At 37.5% G+C, this 21,325-nt stretch overlaps 1 protein-coding gene across 1 annotated transcript in view; it reads left to right on the forward strand.

The window, feature by feature from the left end:
• Nucleotides 1–21,325, forward strand: part of LAMA2 (laminin subunit alpha 2) — a 617,443-nt gene that overhangs the window by 408,478 nt on the left and 187,640 nt on the right. Inside the window, exons 23-29 of the mRNA XM_034990595.1 lie at nucleotides 1,930–2,166; nucleotides 3,389–3,532; nucleotides 4,283–4,462; nucleotides 4,571–4,759; nucleotides 4,840–4,973; nucleotides 8,505–8,622; nucleotides 15,943–16,077. Of these exons, the coding sequence (XP_034846486.1) occupies nucleotides 1,930–2,166; nucleotides 3,389–3,532; nucleotides 4,283–4,462; nucleotides 4,571–4,759; nucleotides 4,840–4,973; nucleotides 8,505–8,622; nucleotides 15,943–16,077 (1,137 nt within the window). The remainder of the gene's footprint in view (nucleotides 1–1,929; nucleotides 2,167–3,388; nucleotides 3,533–4,282; nucleotides 4,463–4,570; nucleotides 4,760–4,839; nucleotides 4,974–8,504; nucleotides 8,623–15,942; nucleotides 16,078–21,325) is intronic.

The following is a 21,325-nucleotide window of genomic DNA, read 5'->3' on the forward strand; positions in this document are numbered from 1 at the left end:
GCACCAAAAAGAATCAGGTCATTGATGACATACAAACATTGCATGGTGGAAAACTCAGACACAAAGAAAGATGGTACCCACGTGGGTACCAAGTCAGGACTTACTTGGGCGACAGAAACCATAACAGTTTATTTAAACAGGGGAAGTAGAATATAAAGAATTGTTAACTGGTTAAAGGTAGTTAGTTCCTGAAAAAGCATAAAGGAAGGATATAGGGGACCTGAAGTAACAGGTACAAAAGTAGCTACTATTTCTAGGCTGAGTGAGGGTAAACAGAGATTGTGGGCAAGTAGCTGATCTATAGATGCTGTCCACCATTATTTCAGGATATGAGCATACTGAAGCTACTTGTCATGGTCCGAGGATGTGTGCAGACCAAAGCTACTCAGAAAGCTGCCTGTGGGAAGAGAGTGGCCTGAGGGCACAGCTGCGATTCTTTCTGGGCTTCTGGGCTCTCATATTAAATAGTAAATGGTAATAATGACAATAGTAATGAAGAACCAGAACCCAGGACAGAAGTGTCTTCCCACCACTGTGGCCTTATTAGGTTTCTCCAGGGCCCACTGTTGACTAAGCCTAACGTTCTGCTACCCAATCACAGAGAAATGTCTACATTGACATGATACCACAGTATCATAAAGCAGGACAAGGAGGGAGGGAATTTACAGCTCAGAGATAGTAGATTGATCATTGCCACTGCTGATCTCTGAAAATGACTTATTCCAAAATCCTAAATTGGCATTTTCATTAAATTGTAATGAGAGATGAGCTCTGTAAATCAAGAGCAGAAAGACTTAAAAGAAAGTAAGACAAAAAGACACAGTTTGAAACTGAGTGAGATGAAATAAATTATTGAAAATCAGCTAAAAATACAATAGTGTAATTAAAAATGCATTGGTAGCATATACATGCAATGGAATTTTCGCTGTTGACCACTGTAAAATGGTCAACAAATCTGAGAGGCAAGTAGGAAAATGGCTGTAGAGAACATTAGGATATCACAGGTCGGGCAGACTGACAAAAGCGGTGTACTTTAAAAATTGAAAGTGATCCTGAGGAAGCAAATGGGTAAATTAGGACAGAAGTAAATATCAAAAATAAATTTAAATAAAAAAATACTGTTGTTCTCAAACTGAAAGAACTCATCAGATTCCAGTAAATTAATTAAAAAGACTCAAACTTTTAAAAATTCTAACAAAATTTTGAATTTCATAAATAAAGAGAACAATCCTATGCATGCCTAGGAAGAAGAAAATAGGCTACCAGCAAAACACCTCAAATCAGGCTTGTCTGCAAAACAAAATGCCGGAAAACAACATCCTGGCTAGATGTCACTTCCCTGAATTCTCTTGATTTCCCCAAATCTGGTTTGGGGTTCTCTGTATGTTCAGAGACTTCTGTAGTTCTCCTATTAAATAATTCTTATTTTATCCTGATATATATATATATATATATATATATATATATACATACATATATATATGTGTATATATATATATACACTTGTCTCCCTCTGTTACATTGTGAGAGAAGTCTCTTTACAGCTTAATTTCTGTAAATTCTATAAAAATGAGATGATAAGGTAAAATGACTGTCTAAATTTCAATCTTCATAACAAAAAGTGGTTGAGAAAAACCCATACCTACCTCCTCCTTGCCACAAAAAGACAGAAAAAAACCCCACACATTTTCTTTCGTATTCAATAGGATTATGGTTTCTAGACACTCATCTATTTTAGTAAATGCAGGAAGCAATTTTAATGTTATGTTCATTGATGTTTCCCAAGCGACTAAACTAGCACAGTACAAAGCATATAATAGACACATGATGAATATGTGTTTAATGGAAGCATAGAAACACTCGAATTAAAATTTTAAGCTATTTCCCATGAAATGGTGTTAACGGTTGCTGTTTTTATCTCCTCCATAGGCTTGTAACTGCAGCACAGTGGGATCCTTGGATTTCCAATGTAATATAAACACGGGCCAATGCAGCTGTCACCCCAAATTCTCCGGTGCCAAATGTACAGAGTGCAACCGAGGCCACTGGAACTACCCTCACTGCAGGCCCTGCGAGTGCTTCCTGCCCGGGACTGACGACAGGACCTGTGACCCAGAGACTGAAAAGTGCTCCTGTGTTGATCAGACTGGGCAGTGCACCTGTAAGGTGTGTACTGCCGAAATACACTAAATGAAAACCTTCCCCGGGTTCTCTTTCCGTTGCTCACTTTTAACTTCATTCATGCTTCACTACATTAAACAAAGAGACAAAAATTCATTGCCAGACACAATGTTTATTCATATATGTTCATTAGCATACAGATAAGCACTGCTCTTTAAGAACTTGTTTTTCACCCAAATCCAACTTTGTTTCCAGTTGATAGAGATGGTACATTTTTAATGGTAAAGTTAAATTTCTCTTTACATATTTGCTTTGCTTAAACAGGAATAATTTGGGAAGAAAAGAAATGACAGTTCTCTTAAACATCATCAGAGGAAAATCACAGCTAGATAATAAGGCTTCTAAAAAACCATTTCTCTTCAAATTAATCCACAGTCACTGTACACCGAAAAATATATTCGTTGCTGTGGAAGTTCAGTAAAATTTCATCATGTATAAACACTGACATAACAAACAGCGACTATGTGCAAAATCCAGCTCTCCTTAATATTGTTAAATGATGTAGAAAAACAGCCAATTAAAAAAGATAAGAGGGATTCTCCCCCACCTAGATATTTCTGAAAAATCAATCCCAGGATAAATGCTGTTAAGACTGTGTCAGAGGTAGCTTTTCAAGAAAAAAGTCTATGCAAAGAGGGACAGAGGACATAGGAAAATGAAATCCTGGGAGTGATTATTAAAATAGTCTTCAGAATTTAAGAAAATGGCAGCCCTTGCCATTGAAGTCCCCAGACAAAACACAAAGTCCAGTGCTGCATTATTACATACGATGATTACACACTGTATTTAATATGCATTCCATGTGCTTATATACGCTACATAATGATAATTCTATAAGCCCTCTATTTTAACACCCTGCCTGTTTTTTACAACTTTGTATCACACCACTGTCTGGGAATCAGTGTTTCTGTTTTGCTTTTGAAATTCTCATGACTCTTTCATATTGTTCACAGCGGATATTAGGAAATGTGTTGCTTAGATTTTAAGACCAATGTACAGTAGCCTCTGCAATGTATTTATGTATAAATAAAGCCTTTTTTAGACTTCTGAAATCCTAACAAGGAAATTAACTACATATGCCATTTGAGATGTGAGTCTAATACTCAGTGTTCCTTTTTGGTTCATTAAGAAGAAGCATTACTCCTTCTCAAGTTGATTTCTCTCTTAACTTCATCATTGACCCTGAGGGACTCTCCTCTTCCTTCAGGTGAACGTAGAAGGTGTCCACTGTGATAGGTGCCGGCCGGGCACATTTGGACTTGATGCCAAGAACCCACTAGGCTGCAGCAACTGCTATTGTTTCGGGGTTACTACCCAGTGCTCTGAAGCAAAAGGCCTGATCCGTACGTGGGTGAGTAAGGAACCGCTGAGCCACGTCATGGTGTAATGTCAGTTCCTGCTGGTGTCTGTCAGCCAGGCACTGAGGGGGAGGAGGCAATGGTGAAACATTTAAGTAAGCTTTTCCCCTGTGCACATTTACAACTGGGGCCGTGTGACATTAGACAGTTGCGATAAATGCCTTTTATTTTCCCTCCTAAAAATAGCTCATTTATTGTTGATAAGGAAATAGATGCCCAGTGAGAAAGGGAGACGTTGTAACCGAAGCATTATGTTTGGGGGATGGGCAGCAGCTGCATTCTGGGGAGTGAGGGCACCAGAGCATGAATGCAGGCAGGTGCTAAGGCAGTCACGAGAACCAGGACTTGTTGCACGTTCACTCGAACCAGCCTTAGAGAATCGCTGCCTTTTAGGGTGGCAGCGTGTTCATTCTTACTTTCATTTTTCTCTAACTCTTCCCACTTTTAAGTTCTACTTTTTATTAGTGTGAAAGACCAATTTTCACGGATGTTGTAGTTTTCACTGTGCAAAAAGGCAGAAAGACTCATCCCCTGTCCTGGTGGCTCACGATGCACAAGTTTTATTTCTCATCAGAACGAGAATGGGGCTGCAGAGAGACACGCAGTCCCTAACTTAGATTTGCACCAGGATTCTACAAAAACTGGTATTATGAATGGGCCCAGTGCGATCCTAAGAGTCCCCTTAGAAGGGGTGCCCAAAAGATTTGAGCTGAGCGCCCTGCTGTGCTTCGGTGCCCACGCAGGTGACTCTGAAGCCTGAGCAGACCATTCTGCCCCTGGTGGACGAGGCCCTGAAGCACGCCACGACCAGAGGCATCGTTTTTCAACACCCAGAGATTGTTGCACACATGGACCTCATGAGACAGGAACTCCGTCTGGAACCTTTTTATTGGAAACTTCCAGAACAGTTTGAAGGAAGGAAGGTAAGGACAAGAACTTCAAAGTCATAGGAGAACAAAGTAAAATCTGTTTTTGGACTCACGCCATTTGGGGCTTTATCTGACACATCACTCCTCACTTTATTTTGTCAGTTGATGGCCTATGGCGGCAAACTCAAGTACGCAATCTATTTTGAGGCTCGGGAAGAGACAGGTTTCTCTACCTATAATCCTCAAGTTATCATTCGAGGTGGTACCCCTACGCATGCTAGAATTATCATCAGGCATATGGCTGCTCCTCTAATTGGCCAGTTGACACGGCATGAAATCGAAATGACGGAGGTAAGCTTTTTAGTTTGGTGCAAGGATGCCAGTGGTTTTGCATTTAGTTTCATCAAAGTGGTTTCTTTTCCTATTAACAGAAAGAATGGAAATATTATGGTGATGATCCTCGAATCAGTAGAACAGTGACCCGTGAAGACTTCTTGGATATTCTATATGATATTCATTATATTCTTATCAAGGCAACTTATGGAAATATCATGAGACAAAGCAGGTAAACTGTAATAGAATTAAAGTTCAATCCTTATTTTAGAGTCCATAGGTAAGATCGATAAGACACCGACAAGAAAGATTTAAGAGTGTTTGGTTTGGGAGTGTGATGACAGAAGACAAGTCAAGGATGGCTTCCAGGTCACCTGGTAGAAGATACTACCATTTCCCCCTAAAACAAAATAGGATGAGAAGCAAGTTTAAGGGGGGTGGGGGGGTGGGGTCAAATTGACCTTTGACCTGGTGAGTTTTAGAAGCCAGTCAGAAATTCAGAAGAAAAAGCCCTGCAGGATAGAGATAGATAACTGTTGTGCTATAAATAGATTACAAGATTGCTGAAAAAGTGACCCCCTTCAACCTTCAGGGGAGCCAGGCAGGTCAAGTTGGTCTCATCTTTTCCAACCGTGAGCATTCTCAAGTGTTCATCCCAGTGTGCCCTACAATATTGTCCCTTTCACTGTGCATCATGATGTGAAAAGATTGGGAATCACACCAAATAGAGAAGAACAGAAGAATAATAAGTCATGGAAGCCAAAAGATGAGAATACTACAAAGGAGTATAGTGTTTTCATGTAACCCAAAGAGGTCAATTAAAATGAGGCTTTTGAGACTGACACTTAGGATTGCACTGGTCCCATTCATAATACCAATTTTTGTAGAATCCTGGTGCAAATCTCAAAGTTTTGAGCTGTGAATGGGACACAGTGGCCCTAACATTATGGGCGTAGACTATTGTTTTCCATGAAGATAAATGTAAAAGAGAGGAATGAGATAATGTCAAAGATCCAAGGATGATTGTTTAATCTGAGTGAGAAGTAAACTTGTTTACAAACCCTGAGGGAAAGGAGTTTGTAGCAAGATATACATTAAAAATAATAGGATAAAGAGAAAATAAATAATGGAGAAGCCAGGAGATTTCAACATGAGCATGCATGATCATTTTCTAGAGTGGAAGGGACAATTTATCCAATGAGATAAAATGAGGAATTGCTCACATGTAGCTAAGTTTCCTACCATGGAGGCAGAAAGGTGAGTTGAGTTCATACAGGTAGTCTCAATTTGTCTGACATGTCAGTTTCTCTGTTATTTCCTGTAAAAATATGGAATCAATAGATGTTTGAAAACAGTCTTATATAATAAATTAGATCAGTTTAGAAAAACAAAACAAAACAAAAAAATTATAAAGGCTTTTATTGGCAAACCAATGAATATATAAATTCTGCATTTCAGATATTTAAACTATACTAAACATAGGAGAAGATTTTTTTTCCTTGTTGCAGAAGATCCATATTGTTCTTCTGATTGTACCATAAGTAGGGGCTTTGGGTAAAAGAATAAATCAAGGATCAAAATTCATTTTCAAATCTGTATTTCTTTGGTGTTCTTCTTATATTTCTCACTTCTAAGATTATTTTATGTGAAATAATTAAAAAATAAAGGTATGTGCCAAAAAATATACTGTCAGCAATAGCATTAATTATTTTAAAATATCAGGTGGCAGAAGCCAAGGCATGTTCGTATGTCATGGAAGACAGCAGGTAACTTTGTGAGGGTGGAAATAATTATTTTGCAAATTCTTCCATGCTGCAGTGAGCTGGGTAGCACACAGAACATTGTGTTAGTGTAACTGATAGAAACAATGTTGTCATGAATTTTTCATTATACTTTCTTTGCTTCCCTCACACTGATTCCCTTTTATGGGGTAAAACACCACCTTTATTCTGGTGCCCCCCCCACACACACCCAGTAAGTCTCTTTCTCTTATCATATTATTCACAGACCTCCCTAAATAAAATTTAGGTTTAAGAGATCATTTTGTGAAGCTTAAGGATAAATAAATAAATACATCACTTGTTCTAGACTCAGTAAAAACTAAAGCCATTGTCTGTCAACAATAAGAATATAAATAAAGCAATGGATCAGCACTTAATTTTCTAATACAGTGGAATTGTGACAACAGTGAAAAATATATTTGAATCTTCCCTCAAAGATAGAACATAATCCTGCATCTTTGTGCAGTTACAAATTTAAAACAGTCTCAGAAGCAGAGAGTTTGAGAGTTTTACATGTAGTTTGAGACTTTGTATATGATGTCAATGCTGACATTGCCTTTTTTTCTTCTCTTACATTCATTTGAAGGATGTAACAACTTTGCATTTCAGCCTTCACTTAAATAGAAGCTTGAGTTTGGCCAAATCCCTGATTCAAGCAAAACAGTTGCTCTTTCAGCTCCTGAGAAAAACCAGGTGCATTGTAGAAATATCTGTTGTTGACATACAATTCAAGTCTTACTCGGTTTTTTAAATACTCACTAGCCTGTTGTGTGCATGCATGTGGGAAAGAAAGGAAGATGATGCTAGTAAGCCCTCATGTTATAAAATACCATCCGATGCCAACAGAGAGGACTCGTGAACAAACCTCAGATGACTTGCTCATTCCCACAGAGAATCCAGGGGAACATAAAGGTAGAGTCTTTCTTACAGGAGGGGAGTGGTTTGTTTATAGATCAAACTGCTCCGTGTACTCTAAGGAGGGAGGAGTGAAATCTGAATTTTAATTGAACATGTGTTTCATAAAGGCTGGCTGGTCTTCCGCCGGCCGATTCCATTCTAGCCAAGTCAGGGTGCGTATCCGTAATTCAGTGTCAATAAAACCTACCTATGCTTGTTATAAAGTTTATGATTCAAGCTCCTTAAGCTATTGGAGGTGACTTTTAGTGAAGCAAAACTATTCATTTTCTCATTTAAAAGTTTATTTGCAGAACATTTCATGTTACCTGTTAGTCAGTCATGAAATAGTCTGAGTTTATGGACCGCATATATTTTTTAATGCATAATTTCAAATGAATGTAAAAGGTATCAACATTTTCACTAGGAATGTATTTTTTTTTTCAATTTTAAGGACCTTTCTACCAATAGGAAAGGTGAGTTAAGTTAGTTGAAGGGCTTATTTAATAAAATTAACAAAATCACTGATTTGAATAGTTCTTTATCTTTTCTCCAGTAAGATCAATATTACTGGATTATGTTCAATCATTTTCTAGACGGTTTTCTAAAGTTCTTGAAAGGACATTCAGAGACTCAAAAGGAAGAAATCGGGCTAGTTATAAATTAAAAGCAATTTCACTGGTGACTACGGGAGATATTCTAATGGGGAATGACCTTGGTTTGTCTGTTGGAAGGAATATAAATGTCTAATTAATTGGCCATGTCTACCTGAAGCCACTCACATTTTAAAATGTGGGGAAAAAGATCTTTATAATAACTTCTCAACAGGACATCAGACATCTAATTTACTAAACTCCTTATGATTTATGTGAATATTTTGCTAATGTGTAATCTCAGCCTTTGAGGAAGCAAAGATGCAGGACTATGATGTGGCATGTGAGTCCCTGGAATTTAGGCAGCTTGAAAACAATAGGACAAGCTTGAGGTTATTGACAAAGACCCGAGAAGACTCCTTTTGTAGGCTTGGGTGCTTGCTATGTGAGCTTAATTTACTGGTGTGATAATCTAAATGTACTCACTGTTTGCAGGATTTCTGAGATCTCGATGGAGGTAGCCGAGCAAGGGCACCTAACAGCCGTGACTCCTCCAGCTCGCTCAATAGAAAGATGTGATTGTCCCCCAGGCTATTCTGGTTTGTCCTGTGAGGTAAGGGGCTACCGCTAACCTGCATAAGCTCAACTCACCTAACCAGCCAAATGGAAATACTTCCAGAACTATCTTGGCTACAATCAGTTTTCCTTGTTCATGCATATCCTTAACCTATTTTTTGTTTTTAACCCTCCGCTCACATCATGAGACACAGTAAGATGAGGATGGTGTTATTGTGACCCAGAAGTAGGAATCACATCTGAAGGGAAATATTTGATGAAAATTAAAAGATTTGTAAAAATACGGAGCGGTCAGGAAATAAGAATGTTTTCATAAGGCACCTTTATTATATCTGAGCTATTTTCTCGGCACCTCTTCTGAATGGCTAAAGACATTTAAGCTGCAATGATTATGAGATAGGATTATATTGGGTTTTGAAAGATTGTTTTTGTATGGAACATGGAACGAAATGTAGGCACTGAATAGCAGACTGTTTCCTTCAACATAACCTTCCCAGAAGGACGTATATTTTTCCCACAATGCCACTATCATCCAGTCGTTATATTTTTAAAAATTGCTTATTTTGCTCTCTGGGATTTTCCTTTGATTATCTTTAGAACTGGTATATTTTCTAGATCTTTATCCTCCGGAAGTCTATTTAATTTTTGTGAATATTAAATATCAATAGGAAGAGTATAATATAGGGGAAAGTGGGATGGATGGGAAACTGGACTGGTTTGAATCTCGACTTCACCATATACCAGGACTGAGACCTTGCACCATTTACTAAACCTCCAAGCCCCTTACTGCCACCACACTTGCTTCTCTCCTGCAGACCATAGTCCTCCCCACAGTGCATCCAGGATCTGCTCCAGTCCTGCAGTGTAGATGCCTTCCTGGTAGGCACATTGGTTGGGGCCCACCGCATAGTTGGTTAGATATTCTTAATACCTCTCCTACCTACAGCTGATGAATCATATGAAGATGAAACGACCTATGACCCTAAAGCACTATTACGGTACCTGGCAGTAGTCAACGTTGGTTGATGTTAGTAGTGTTACTATGGAATAATTAGTTATATATCCATGCATTGATTTCTTTACAGAAAATGTACGCATCTTTTGTAAATAGGATTTGAGGAGTTTGGGTAAGTATGGCTCATAAGGCAGATGGTGGCACCAGCTCAAAACTAAAGTAACTTAAAAATAATGAATATAACTATCTTGAAATGTAGCATGCTATGATGAAAAGAAAAGGAGTTTGGTTTCAGTGATTCCTCCCTAGCTCCACCACTCGGGCAGGGCATTCACTCTGTTTGTTGCTGGCCCTTAGGACTTTCACCTGTAGAATCATAATGAGGATTGATTTAAATGAAAATATGTGTGTGAAAGCCCTATTAATCTGAAATGCTATTCAACTTAGTTACCATTATATAAATTCCATGCTGTTCAGAGAACAAGTTCATAAGAATAAATGCAAGTATCTGTAAAACACACTTGGAATAATTTCATAACTTTGTGGCTGCTCTGAAAGGCAATATTCATATGAATGTGTCTAATTTGGTCTAATAAATAGTCAAATAACCCACCTCATTGTGAAGTCATAACTCCTACCTATACATATATGTACTTGTACACATACTAGTAGGTGTATTTATTGCGTTTATATGCACAACCAACCAAAATACACAGATGCACACAGTGTAGATGTGAACAATGAGACAATGAATGTGGCGCATATAAAACATGCTACCTTTCCAATGAGCATAAAAGACTTAAAGACGGAGGACAGAAAGAACTTGAGATTTTTCTACAAGTAGAATTTTATCCCAAGAAGCGTTTGGCTATACTGTGGGTTTACTGTGTGACCTTGGTCAGTTCTTTAGTTGTTATAGGCCTTAGTTGCTATATAGTTATCCAATCTATAAAATAACAGGTTGGGTTTTGAAGTTCGCAAATTCTCTGGCTCTGCAATATTATTTTGCCATAAAAGGTATTGCATAAGTAGTCAAGATTGACCTTTCGCCGTCTTAAAGAGAAAGCTACCACAGCTATATTTTTTTCTGCATGTATTTAAAAGAATACTGTTCACTTACAAATAAAAATGTGAGTAGAGGAGCAAATTATTTTAATGCGGTCTACCTTCCATTCCGGATTTTGAATGTTAAAAGCTCTTTTTGCTGTGATTGGTAGGCTTTTTAAATAACATATTCTAAAACATGCTTTTCCATTAATCTTAGTAATTTTCCATCATTATGTGAAAATATATATTAGCACAAATAAAGAAACTGATAAATGAAGAAGATTAAGAAAACTAGGAACACATACAAACCAGCATCTGCTTTGGTGGCTTCGTCCATATCCTCTGAATTTCACTTACGCTCCTATTTACAGACAATAATTACAGTAATATCCTAGTGTTGAGATTATGGGGCTAAAGGCCTACCTCTCATAATAAGGTGCCTGAGGTGCTCTCCACATCCCATTGCCTCTAATCCATTATACATCTTATTTATAATTCATCTTGATTCTAAAGTGTAACTGCCCAAGCATAAAATCTAATCATCAAAGCAAGAGCTAAGGACAGTTTTGAAATAATACCTCCCATTCCAGTAACATATGCTTTGGGTCATGAATACACAAAGCAATTCCTTTACAGTACTTTTGCCAAATGTATGGTATTCTAGAGACATTTGCATTTACAAGCTCTTCATTTCCTGTTTTTACCCAAAATGTGGTTGCAAACCAACAGAATTAAGTGTTCGTTACTGCTGAAAGTAGAGCGAACTATGAAGACACTTAGCCTTTGCTTGTTACCTCTCATCTTGTAATGCTTCGGCCCTATTCATTGAGAATGTTAGTTCTAGAAATGCCCACTTATTACAATCTATGATTTGGTGTAAAGATGAGATTACCTTTAGAAGTCAAATAGAGGACTCATTTTCCTTATCACGTTTGTTGGTGTGGGAGCCATTGAGTTTCTCACCATTGTCTGAGTTCACATGATTGCCTGACTGACCTAAACTGACCTAAACTCAGGTTAGGTTGTATGTAGAAATGGAAATAGTCAGCACTGAGTATATGGTTCTCTGCAATAAGATCATGGTGATCAAACAGTTGCAGATGATTTCTAGATCGTATGTTGCGCAGTTCAGCCTCTGTCTCCTCACCCTCATGTTATAATAGGGGGCTCACAGTTGAATGGCTGCTGTCTACCGGGTCACCATTCAAAAATAATTTTTTACATCTCCCCAAAATGTATACCTATTATCAACTCATAAAACTCAAAAGACAAAATCGTGAAAATAGACTTTTCTTCTTCCATACACACATCTCTTGGGATACTCTTTACCACTTTTGTTATATGTGGAAGATCCAAAGACTCTTTTCCTGTGCACAAAAATATTGAGGCACATGGTATGGGTAAGTAGGCAGACATGGATATTCTGTTACCCAATGCAATGTAGAACAATTACTGTTGTTTCTATTTTTAGTCTGTCTTCAATGACTATATTTAAAAAATTATGTGGAATAGAGGCATCTATGTTGATTTATTATATGTAAAGCACTAAACATACATCATCTTCTTTAATCCTCACAACAACCTTATAAAAGAAAAAAACAACTTACCGTTTACTGAATGCCTACTGTATCCTGCACAACATTTCCTAATATACCTACACCAACACTGAATATGTATTATGACCCCCATGTTATGGATGAGGAAATGGAAGCCAGGCAGGTTACAAAACCTGCCCACGACCACACAGCTAGAAAACAGCAAAACTGCAATTTGAGCCCAGTTAAGTCTGTTTCAAAAAACCTGGATGCACTTACATACTCAATTCTGATGTTCTACAAGATCCTTATGTTCCAGGTGAGGAAACTGCAGCCCTCAGTGTTCAACACCTGCGTAAAATTATATTAGTGAGAGCTGAACAAGAATGAAACTGAGGATTGCCTGGTTGCAAAACCCGCATGAAGGTATAAGATAGGGTTTCCATTGGCAACAAGCACAAGTGTTCTTGTTAAAGTCTGAGGAGAGAGGTGGGAAATGTTGTGTAACTCTGCACCTGGAGCTGTGGCTTCTCTATTCTCTTTGTCTCCATCCTCCCACATTTTTATGCAATTCAAACATTTTGAGATTTGAACATTTTGATGAGATGCCATATTATGAAAATAAAGATAGAAGGACTGCAGAAGACAATTGTGCTATGAATAACTTTAGCACAAGGAAAGAGAACTTTGGAAAAGTTTGAGTTAGAAAAAAAAAGGGGCAGTGTTTATTTGCTTTTTTTAAATTCTCCATTTTGTTTCAGAAAGGATTGTAGACAGGACTTGAAAAAATAGCTATTATCTTTCCTCTTTTTATTCCAACTCAAGCATAATCATTCTCATAAATGTTGCCCCAGTTCACTGAGAACATCTGATATTGAAAAACTTACAAAAATACCAAAATGTGGAAAGAATAAATACAAAAAGGATCCAAGAAAGGAGGGGATTAAGATGAAATGAATACATCCAGTTCCTTTAAAGAGTGTTTTAAGGTTCTAACTCTTGCATTGTCTCTTGCTTTGCTAACTCTTAGAAATTTGATCTAGCAGGACATAAAATTTAATCTAGAGTGTTAGAACTAAAAGAAGATTCAGAAATCATCTGAGTTAATACACCTGCTCATTTGTGGGGTGGGGAAACCACATCTCTATGATGCCACGCAACTTGCCTGTATCCCTTAGAAAAAACTAACTTGTAAGATCAAGGCTTCCATATTCATTTGCATCACAGTATTGGAGTCTGTATGCCTTTTAAAAGGCACACATTACCAGCAGAGAGTGAGGAGCATGCCAGTGATTCTCAATTCTGGCTGCTTCTTAGACCCATCTAGGAGTTTTAAAACAAACTCTGGCCCTGATCTCCAACCAATTAAATAAGAATTTCTAGAGGTGGGCGTGCCTGGGTGGCTCAGTCGGTTGAGCATCCAACTTTTGGCTTCAGCTCAGGTCATGATCTCAGGGTCGTGAGATCGAGCCCCACATGAGGCTCCCCGCTGGTTGGGGAGTCTGCTTGAGATTCTCTCTCCCTCTCCCTCTGCCCCTCCCCGCTCTCTCTCCCTCAACTAAATAAATATTTTTTTTTTAATTTAAAAGTTAAAAAAAAAAGAATTTCTGGAGGTGGAACCAGGCATCAGTATATAAAACTCCTCAGATGATTCTATGTGCAGCCAGGGTTGGGAACCACAAAGATAGGCCTAGAGGGTTCAACGCAGAGCTCCAGTGGGAGCTCAGGCTCAGACTCCCATTACAGGTGCTTTTCGGCTTTGTCCTGCTCTCTCCCGGGAAGAGTCATAGTTATATGGGTAATTGGGTGTGTGTTACAGTAAACTTCACCTGCCCCGCTCACCTTCAGGTTTCAGTATATAACACTGAATTTCATGTAATTCCTCAATGAAAAGTCCTGTTTCTGAACTTTATTCTTCCTCTGAGACTTGTCTTGAACTTCTGTTTGAGGTATAAAATGGAGCTAGAAAAACTGTCTATTTGTGTGATTTTCACATTCACACACACAGACACTTAAAGACACACACACACCTACACACACCTACACACACACACACACACACACACACCCCCAAGCAAATACACCAGTAAAATAACAATAATTATATAGGTATCCAAGGATGAAATCCATGTAAAGAAAATCCAGTTTTATTCTATAATCAGCATACTAAAGAACTGGAGCAACTCATACTGTGAAATATTTTTAAATACACTTTGAATGGTTTCTTCAGTTTCTTAAATCAATTCCTCAGCCATAATTTCTAGGCCTTATTTGGTAACAATAGCGATATGAACCTTGATTTTAAATAATATGAATAAACTTATTAAAATATATGATTAAGTCCACTATAAAACAAATGAGACTCAAAATATTTTGAATACTATTCCCGATTTTCTTTATCAGCTTGCTCAAAGCTGGGACATTATTTAATCTCATTAAAATATCTTATAGGCTATGATAAAAGCAGAGAGACTCTTAATTGAATGCTTAATTGAGGTGCTTTTGCAGTATCCAAATCAAAATAAGCGAGGGAGTGTTGACTATTGATCTTTTTCTTTCTCCAAGGAACATTTTTGTATATACCACTCTGGATGACCTAGTCCAGAACCAAAAGAACTCAGAGGCATTGGGAAGTTCTTTTTTTTTTTTTAATTTTTTTTATTTAAAGATTTTATTCATTCACTTGAGACACAGAGATACAGAGAGAGAGCATGAGCAGGGGGAGAGGCAGAGGGAGAGGGAGAAGCAGGCACTCCGCTGAGCCAGGAGCCCAATATGGGGCTCGATCCCAGGACCCTGGGATCATGACCCAAGCCGAAGGCAGACGCTTAACCATCTGAGCCACCTAGGTGCCCCCACTGGGAAGTTCTTAACGCATATGTATTTTTCCTGCTTATTCGGCAATCATTCTTTCATCAACAGGAGCAAGATATCCTGTGGAAAAAAATCCTACATAGCTAAGGTGGTAAAACGATCCCTTTATAATCTTCATTGGGATCTGAAGAACTAACTCTTATTTCTCACTCATAAATCAAACAATGTCTGATAAATGTGGTAGCTTTGCATACCAAGAGGACTGAGCCTGGAACCCAAGACCTTTCTCATTCCCTCCGGGGCTATGGGCTTCCTTCTCAAAAGCCAGAGATGTTTCTTTGATACATTTGCATAATAAACCCAAATGAAGATGGAAGTCTTGATTCTGCATATGTCAGCTTTCCTGGAAGTTTTCTGTTTGCTCTCAGATTTTTATTGCAAAATGAAAAAAAATAGATCAGGGAAAGAGAAATTTTATTGGTGGTCTAATATTCCTAAGACATGAGAATTTTGAATTTCTTGCTTTTATCGTCTTTAAATTATATCGATATAAAAAATGCAACTGCGACACTTTTCTATTTATTTAATATTTCTCTGAGTCTCATTAGACATTAGCTAATTATCCATCAAGCATAGCAGAAGCAGACTTTAGGTTGTCAAGGACACTGGAATTCTCTCTTTAGTCCAAATGACAATTTTATTTAAAAACAAACCTCTTTCTCAAGAAAAAGATTAAAAAGATTATTTGAAGCTTTTTCAGATTGAGTGGTATATGCAAATGACAGCCCTCCTTTGCTAAGGTCCGAGGTCTTGGATGCTTCCTGTATATGTTAAGGACCACACAGAAATACACATTTGGAATCAAAACTGGCCCTTGTGTTTATAAGTGATATTACCTTTAATGCAGGTAGGGGGAAAGAAGTCCTTTTTCACCCCTGAGGAACCCAAGTATTGCTAAACCAAGGTTTATAACTTGACTGTCCTAATTGCTTTCCTTTTCTTCTAGACATGCATGCCAGGATTTTATCGACTGCGGTCTGAGCCGGGTAGCCACACTCCTAGACCAACTCTGGGCACCTGTGTTCCATGTCAGTGTAATGGACACAGCAGCCTGTGTGACCCTGAAACCTCCAAGTGCCAGGTATTTACCACGTCTTTCTTGACTAAGGCCCCTGTGATCATTTATCTTTATACATGCTCAGATAGCATGTGCAGAGGTGAGTGAGCTAAACGGCAGGGAACTTGTGTATGTGTGTGTGAAATAAAACGTGGGAAAAAAAGACATTTACCATATTATACATTTTTTAAAGTAATTAAAAATTGATCATTGCAAAAACCACTGCTCATGTCAAGAAATAAAATATTAACAGCATTTTAGGAGAACACCTGAGGACACTACTATTTATTTAAAATCATACGAGGGCTTTTTTTCTGATTACATGCAAAAATAAACATATAAAAAATCTGGAAATTATAAAAAAGTATTAAAAAAAGATAAAAGTCATCTAAAATTCAACATAAACATTTAATATTTTTGGTATTTTCTATGAATTTTATGCATGTGTTTATAAATAAGATTCATATAATACCATAGGTGCCATTTTATGTTCTGCTTTTTAAATATACCTATTATGAGCATGTTATGTTGCTGGATGTTCTTTGAAATCTTTAGTCTTTGATTAGATTACGAAATCCCTATTTCCCCCTCTCTCTTGCAGCATCACTTCTTGGTTTCTTTGCTATCTTCAAAAAAATAATAGTAAAAATAAAAACAAAAAACAAAACAAAAATAGGGGCACCTGGGTGGTTCAGTTGGTTGAACGATGGACTCTTGGTTTCTGCTCAGGTTATGATCTCTTATCAAAGACTAAAGATTTAATTTAACCACTTAATTTAGCCCATAATTTAACCACTTCCCGTAGAATTCCAGCTGCTCTTGTTGTTGTTGTTGTTGTTGTATTCATGCTAACAGCCTGCCCTTCACCACTGCTATCCACCTTGGAACAGTCAGGACTCTCAAGAAATTCAGGTTTGCCATGTCACCACATAGAGTTCCCCAGACTCTAATCCTCACCCAGGTCTGGACATCAGATTTGCTAAACCCATTTCCCACCTCTCCTCATCTACTGAAACCCCTCCAGTGAGGCTTCTGGAACTCAAAGTAGAAGCTCAGCAAACCCCCCCCCCCATATTCTCCCTCTTTGTTTAATATTCTCTTTGTTTTGCTGTCCCCAACATACTGCTCCCCGTAGAGCCCTCCAAGTGGTAGCTCTTGCCTCACACTCTTCACTTCCACTGAGTCTGAAGGCAGGTATCCTTGCTCCTCACTGCCGCTTTCCTATCATCCTCCTTTCTCCCCCATAACAACACATGGCTTTGAATCTCATGCCCCCATCTATTTGCCCACTACACCTGCTCATCGATGTTCTCTCCTAACCCTCAGGTCATTCACCTCATTCCTTGAAGATTTTTCCTTTGTATCTTTGCCATTCTCTCTAGCACTATTCCTATCATAATTCTTGGTGATTTTAATGTTCGTGAAATTAACTCTTCCATACCCTTAACTCTGCTTTTCCTCACTCCATGTTGCTATTCTAGAACTTGTCATTACGAGAAACTGAAATGCCTCCACAGTCTCAAGGTCAGCTGACCTCTTCTTCAACCACCATCTCTTTTCTTTCCAATTCACTTCTTCTTGATACATCAATTCCAACCTTTTTAGTCTCACCATTGATGCTCACACCTTTTCATTGTTCCTTAGCCCCTTCATGCCCTCACTTTCTCAACCAGCTTAATATTCACAGCCCTTCATTAGTATAGCTGCCTTGTAATGTTCATTTCTCTTGCTACTCCTTTATTTTCACTCAGTTAATTCTAACGCTTGTTAAATCCTACTGTTCCACACCTATGCCTTCTAAGCTGAATGTGGCTGATGAAAAACAACTATGTTTTCTAGTCTCATCATAAATTCATTATCACTCACTTCAGATCAACCCTTTGTGCTCCTCTGCAATCATATCACTTTACTTCAGTCCATTTCCTCTCCCACATTTCTGGATGATTATTTCATACCTTCCCCTTCCTCTTCAAGTCCTCAAACCCCTCCGCCAATCCTTCTCCAGACTTAATCTCAATTGATGGTCATGCTTTTATTTCATTGAAAGATTAGAAGTAGTTGGAAGAGAACTAATAGGATCTTCCATTACCGCATGCACCCACCTTTCTGCATCTCTGTGCAGTTACTCCAACTCTTCCATCATTTTAGATGAACTTTTCTTGTTTCTAGAAAAGACCAAGTCTGCACTTATGCTCTAGATCCCAGCCCTTTCTCCTGCTCAAAGACATCATTCTGCCCATCCCTATTTCCCCTCTCTCTTGCAGCATCACTTTTTGGTTTCTTTGCTATCTTAAAAATAATAGTAAAAATAAAAACAAAAAACAAAACAAAAATAGGGGCACCTGGGTGGTTCATTTGGTTGAGCGATGGACTCTTGGTTTCTGCTCAGGTTATGATCTCATGGGTCCCCCATGTGCATGTGTGTGCATGTGCTCTATCTCTAAAATAAATGGATGAATTTTTTTTTTAAGATTTTATTTATTTTAGAGAGAGAGCATGGGTGTGTGCAAGGGGAGGGGCAGAGGGAGAAGGAGAGAGAATCTTAAGCAAACTCAGTCACAGTGAGCATGGAGCCCCACTCAGGGCTTAATCCCAGGACCTGAAATCATGACCTGAGCCAAATCAAGAGTCAGACATCTAACCAATTGAACCACCCAGGCACTCCATAAATGGATGAATCTTTTAAAAAATAAAATAATAAAATAAGATAAAAATAAAAACAAACTCTCTTGACTTCACTTTCCCTCTTGACTTCTACCACTTCATTCCTCTCCTTATATACAGTAAAGAGTTGTTTATACTCTCTCTAGTTTCTCTCCTCCATTCTCTCTTGAATTACTAAAATGAGACTTTTACCTCTACCACTATACTGAAACCAGTGACTAATATTCAGCTATCAGCCTTCATCTTTCTTGATCAATCAGCAGCATTTGCTACTCTAAAGCATCCATTCTTCTTTAAAGTTTTTGTTCACTTTGCTTCCCTGGACATGCCGTTCCAGGGATTTCTAAACCAGGTGACTACACCTTTTGTCTTTGCTATATTTTCCTCCATACTTGAAATCTACATACTGGGGTTTCCAGGATTCAATCCTTGGAACAGTTTGCTTCTCTAACTTATACTCATTCTCATGGTGATCTTACCCAAGCACATGCCTTTCAGTACCTACACTGAGAGACCATGGTATTTACCATTGTTTCTATGATTAAATTTTAGATCCAACTCCTTAATCTCTCTAGAATTTATTGTGGTATGAAGAGATATCTTTCTTCAAATATTATTATTTTATTATTTTATTTTATTTATTTTTACTTATTTTATTTAAATGCAATTAGTTAACATATAGTGTCAGATGTAGAGTTCAGTAATTCAGTAATAGCATATAACACCCAGTGCTCATTACTTCACGTGCCCTCCTTAATTCCCATCACCTATTACTTTAAAGAAACATTTATTTATTAACATTTCCTTTATTAACATTTATTAACATTTCCTCCTTAATACATTATGGTATCTGAATATATACACATTTGTTTTATCCATATTAAGATATGTTTAAAGGATCATCTATTCTGTACTATTTACCTTCTAGTTCTTATTATAGTGTTCTGATCACCTTCATTTTATACTAAGTTATAATATCTGAAAAATTAGGGGTGCCTGGCTCAGTCAGTTAAACATCTGCCTTTGGCTCAGGTCATGATCCCATAGTCCTGAGATCAGGCCCCATGTCGGACTTCCTGCTCAATGGGGGTCTGCTTCTCCCTTTGCCCTTCCACCACCTCCTCCCCCTGCTCATACTCTCTCTCTCTCTCTCTCTCAAATAAATAAATAAAATCTTTTAAAAAAATCTGGCAAACTCAGGCCCTTTCTTCTTCTTTTTCTAATTTTTTGACTAGATGTAATTATGTATTCTTCCAGATGACATTCTGATTCAGTTTCAATCTCTTCACCAAAAAGTGTTACTGGAATTTTTATTGGAATGGCATTAAACCTATGTGTAAAGAATTGCTGTCTTTACAATATCCAGTTATCTTCCCTCAACCAAGGTGTATAATACTCTTTTCTATTCAAAACATTTTGTGTCTCACAGTATACTGTTTTTATTATTTCCTGTATAGATTATGTGTTTCTTATATTAAAGTTATTTCTATGCATCTTACATTTTTACTTCAATGGTGAATGTTACATTTTTTTCTGTTTCAATATATTCACATCGCTTCTCGGCCTTTTGGCTAAGATCAAGTGTTTCAATATATTCACTAACTTGTCGTTACTGATAAACATTAACAGAATAGATTTTTGATATCCAACCACTTTGTTTTTAGTTCTAGAAGTTTCTCAGTTGATTCTTTCAGTTATTTTTATATTTACAATAATATTATTTACAGATCGTTGTAATTGTGCTTTTTCTTGCCAGAAGGTGTACCTAGTATAATAATTTTACGTTTTTGCCTTAAGTCTTCTAAAAATATTAAATAGGAGGGTAATCAGCTTCCTCTCCTCTTCCTAATTTTAATATGAATGCCTCAAGTCTTTTGCCACAAAGTATGACGTTGGTGGTTAGCTGAAGATAGATATTCTTTACCATGTCGAGAAAACTTCTTTTTATTCCTGACTTCTTAAAGATATTCCCTTTCAGTCAGGATAGGATATTGAAATTGATTATGTGCTTATTTGTGAGGAGTAGAGTAAAGGAAAAGATGCATTAAAGATACGCATTTTGGATATGATCATATATTTCTTTTTACCTTAAACAGAATGATGAATGATATTATTGACTAGATGAATAAGTGAATAATATTAACCATCCTTAAATTCCTGAAACAATTATTATTTGCTCAGTGTAGTATTCTCTCTCTAATCTGCTGGCTTGTAAAATTCAATAAATAATTCAAGAGAGGGGATTAATTTATACATCTTAAGTGAGAATTAAATGCATTGTTTCTTCTTATGTAATCTTCACTGGTATTTCTTAGCAGGGCTATATTTAATTCATATGGTTTTTTTTTTAAGATTTATTTATTTATTTTAGAGAGAGAAAGAGAAAGCGTGAGTGAGGGGAGGGGCAGAGGGAGAGGGAAAGAAAGAATCTCAAGCAGACTCCATACTGAGTATAAAGCCTGACACAGGGCTCGATCTCAACACCCTGAGATCATGACCTGAGCTGAAATCAAGAATGGGACACATAGCTGACTGAGCCACCCAGGTGCTCCCATATGATTAATTTTAAAACATTCATAAAGGATACAGTTTAATTTCATTTTTTTAG

The sequence above is a fragment of the Mirounga leonina genome, unplaced genomic scaffold (genome assembly GCF_011800145.1).
Source record: "Mirounga leonina isolate KUSES-001 unplaced genomic scaffold, KU_Mleo_1.0 Mir_53, whole genome shotgun sequence".
Classification (NCBI taxonomy): domain Eukaryota; kingdom Metazoa; phylum Chordata; class Mammalia; order Carnivora; family Phocidae; genus Mirounga; species Mirounga leonina.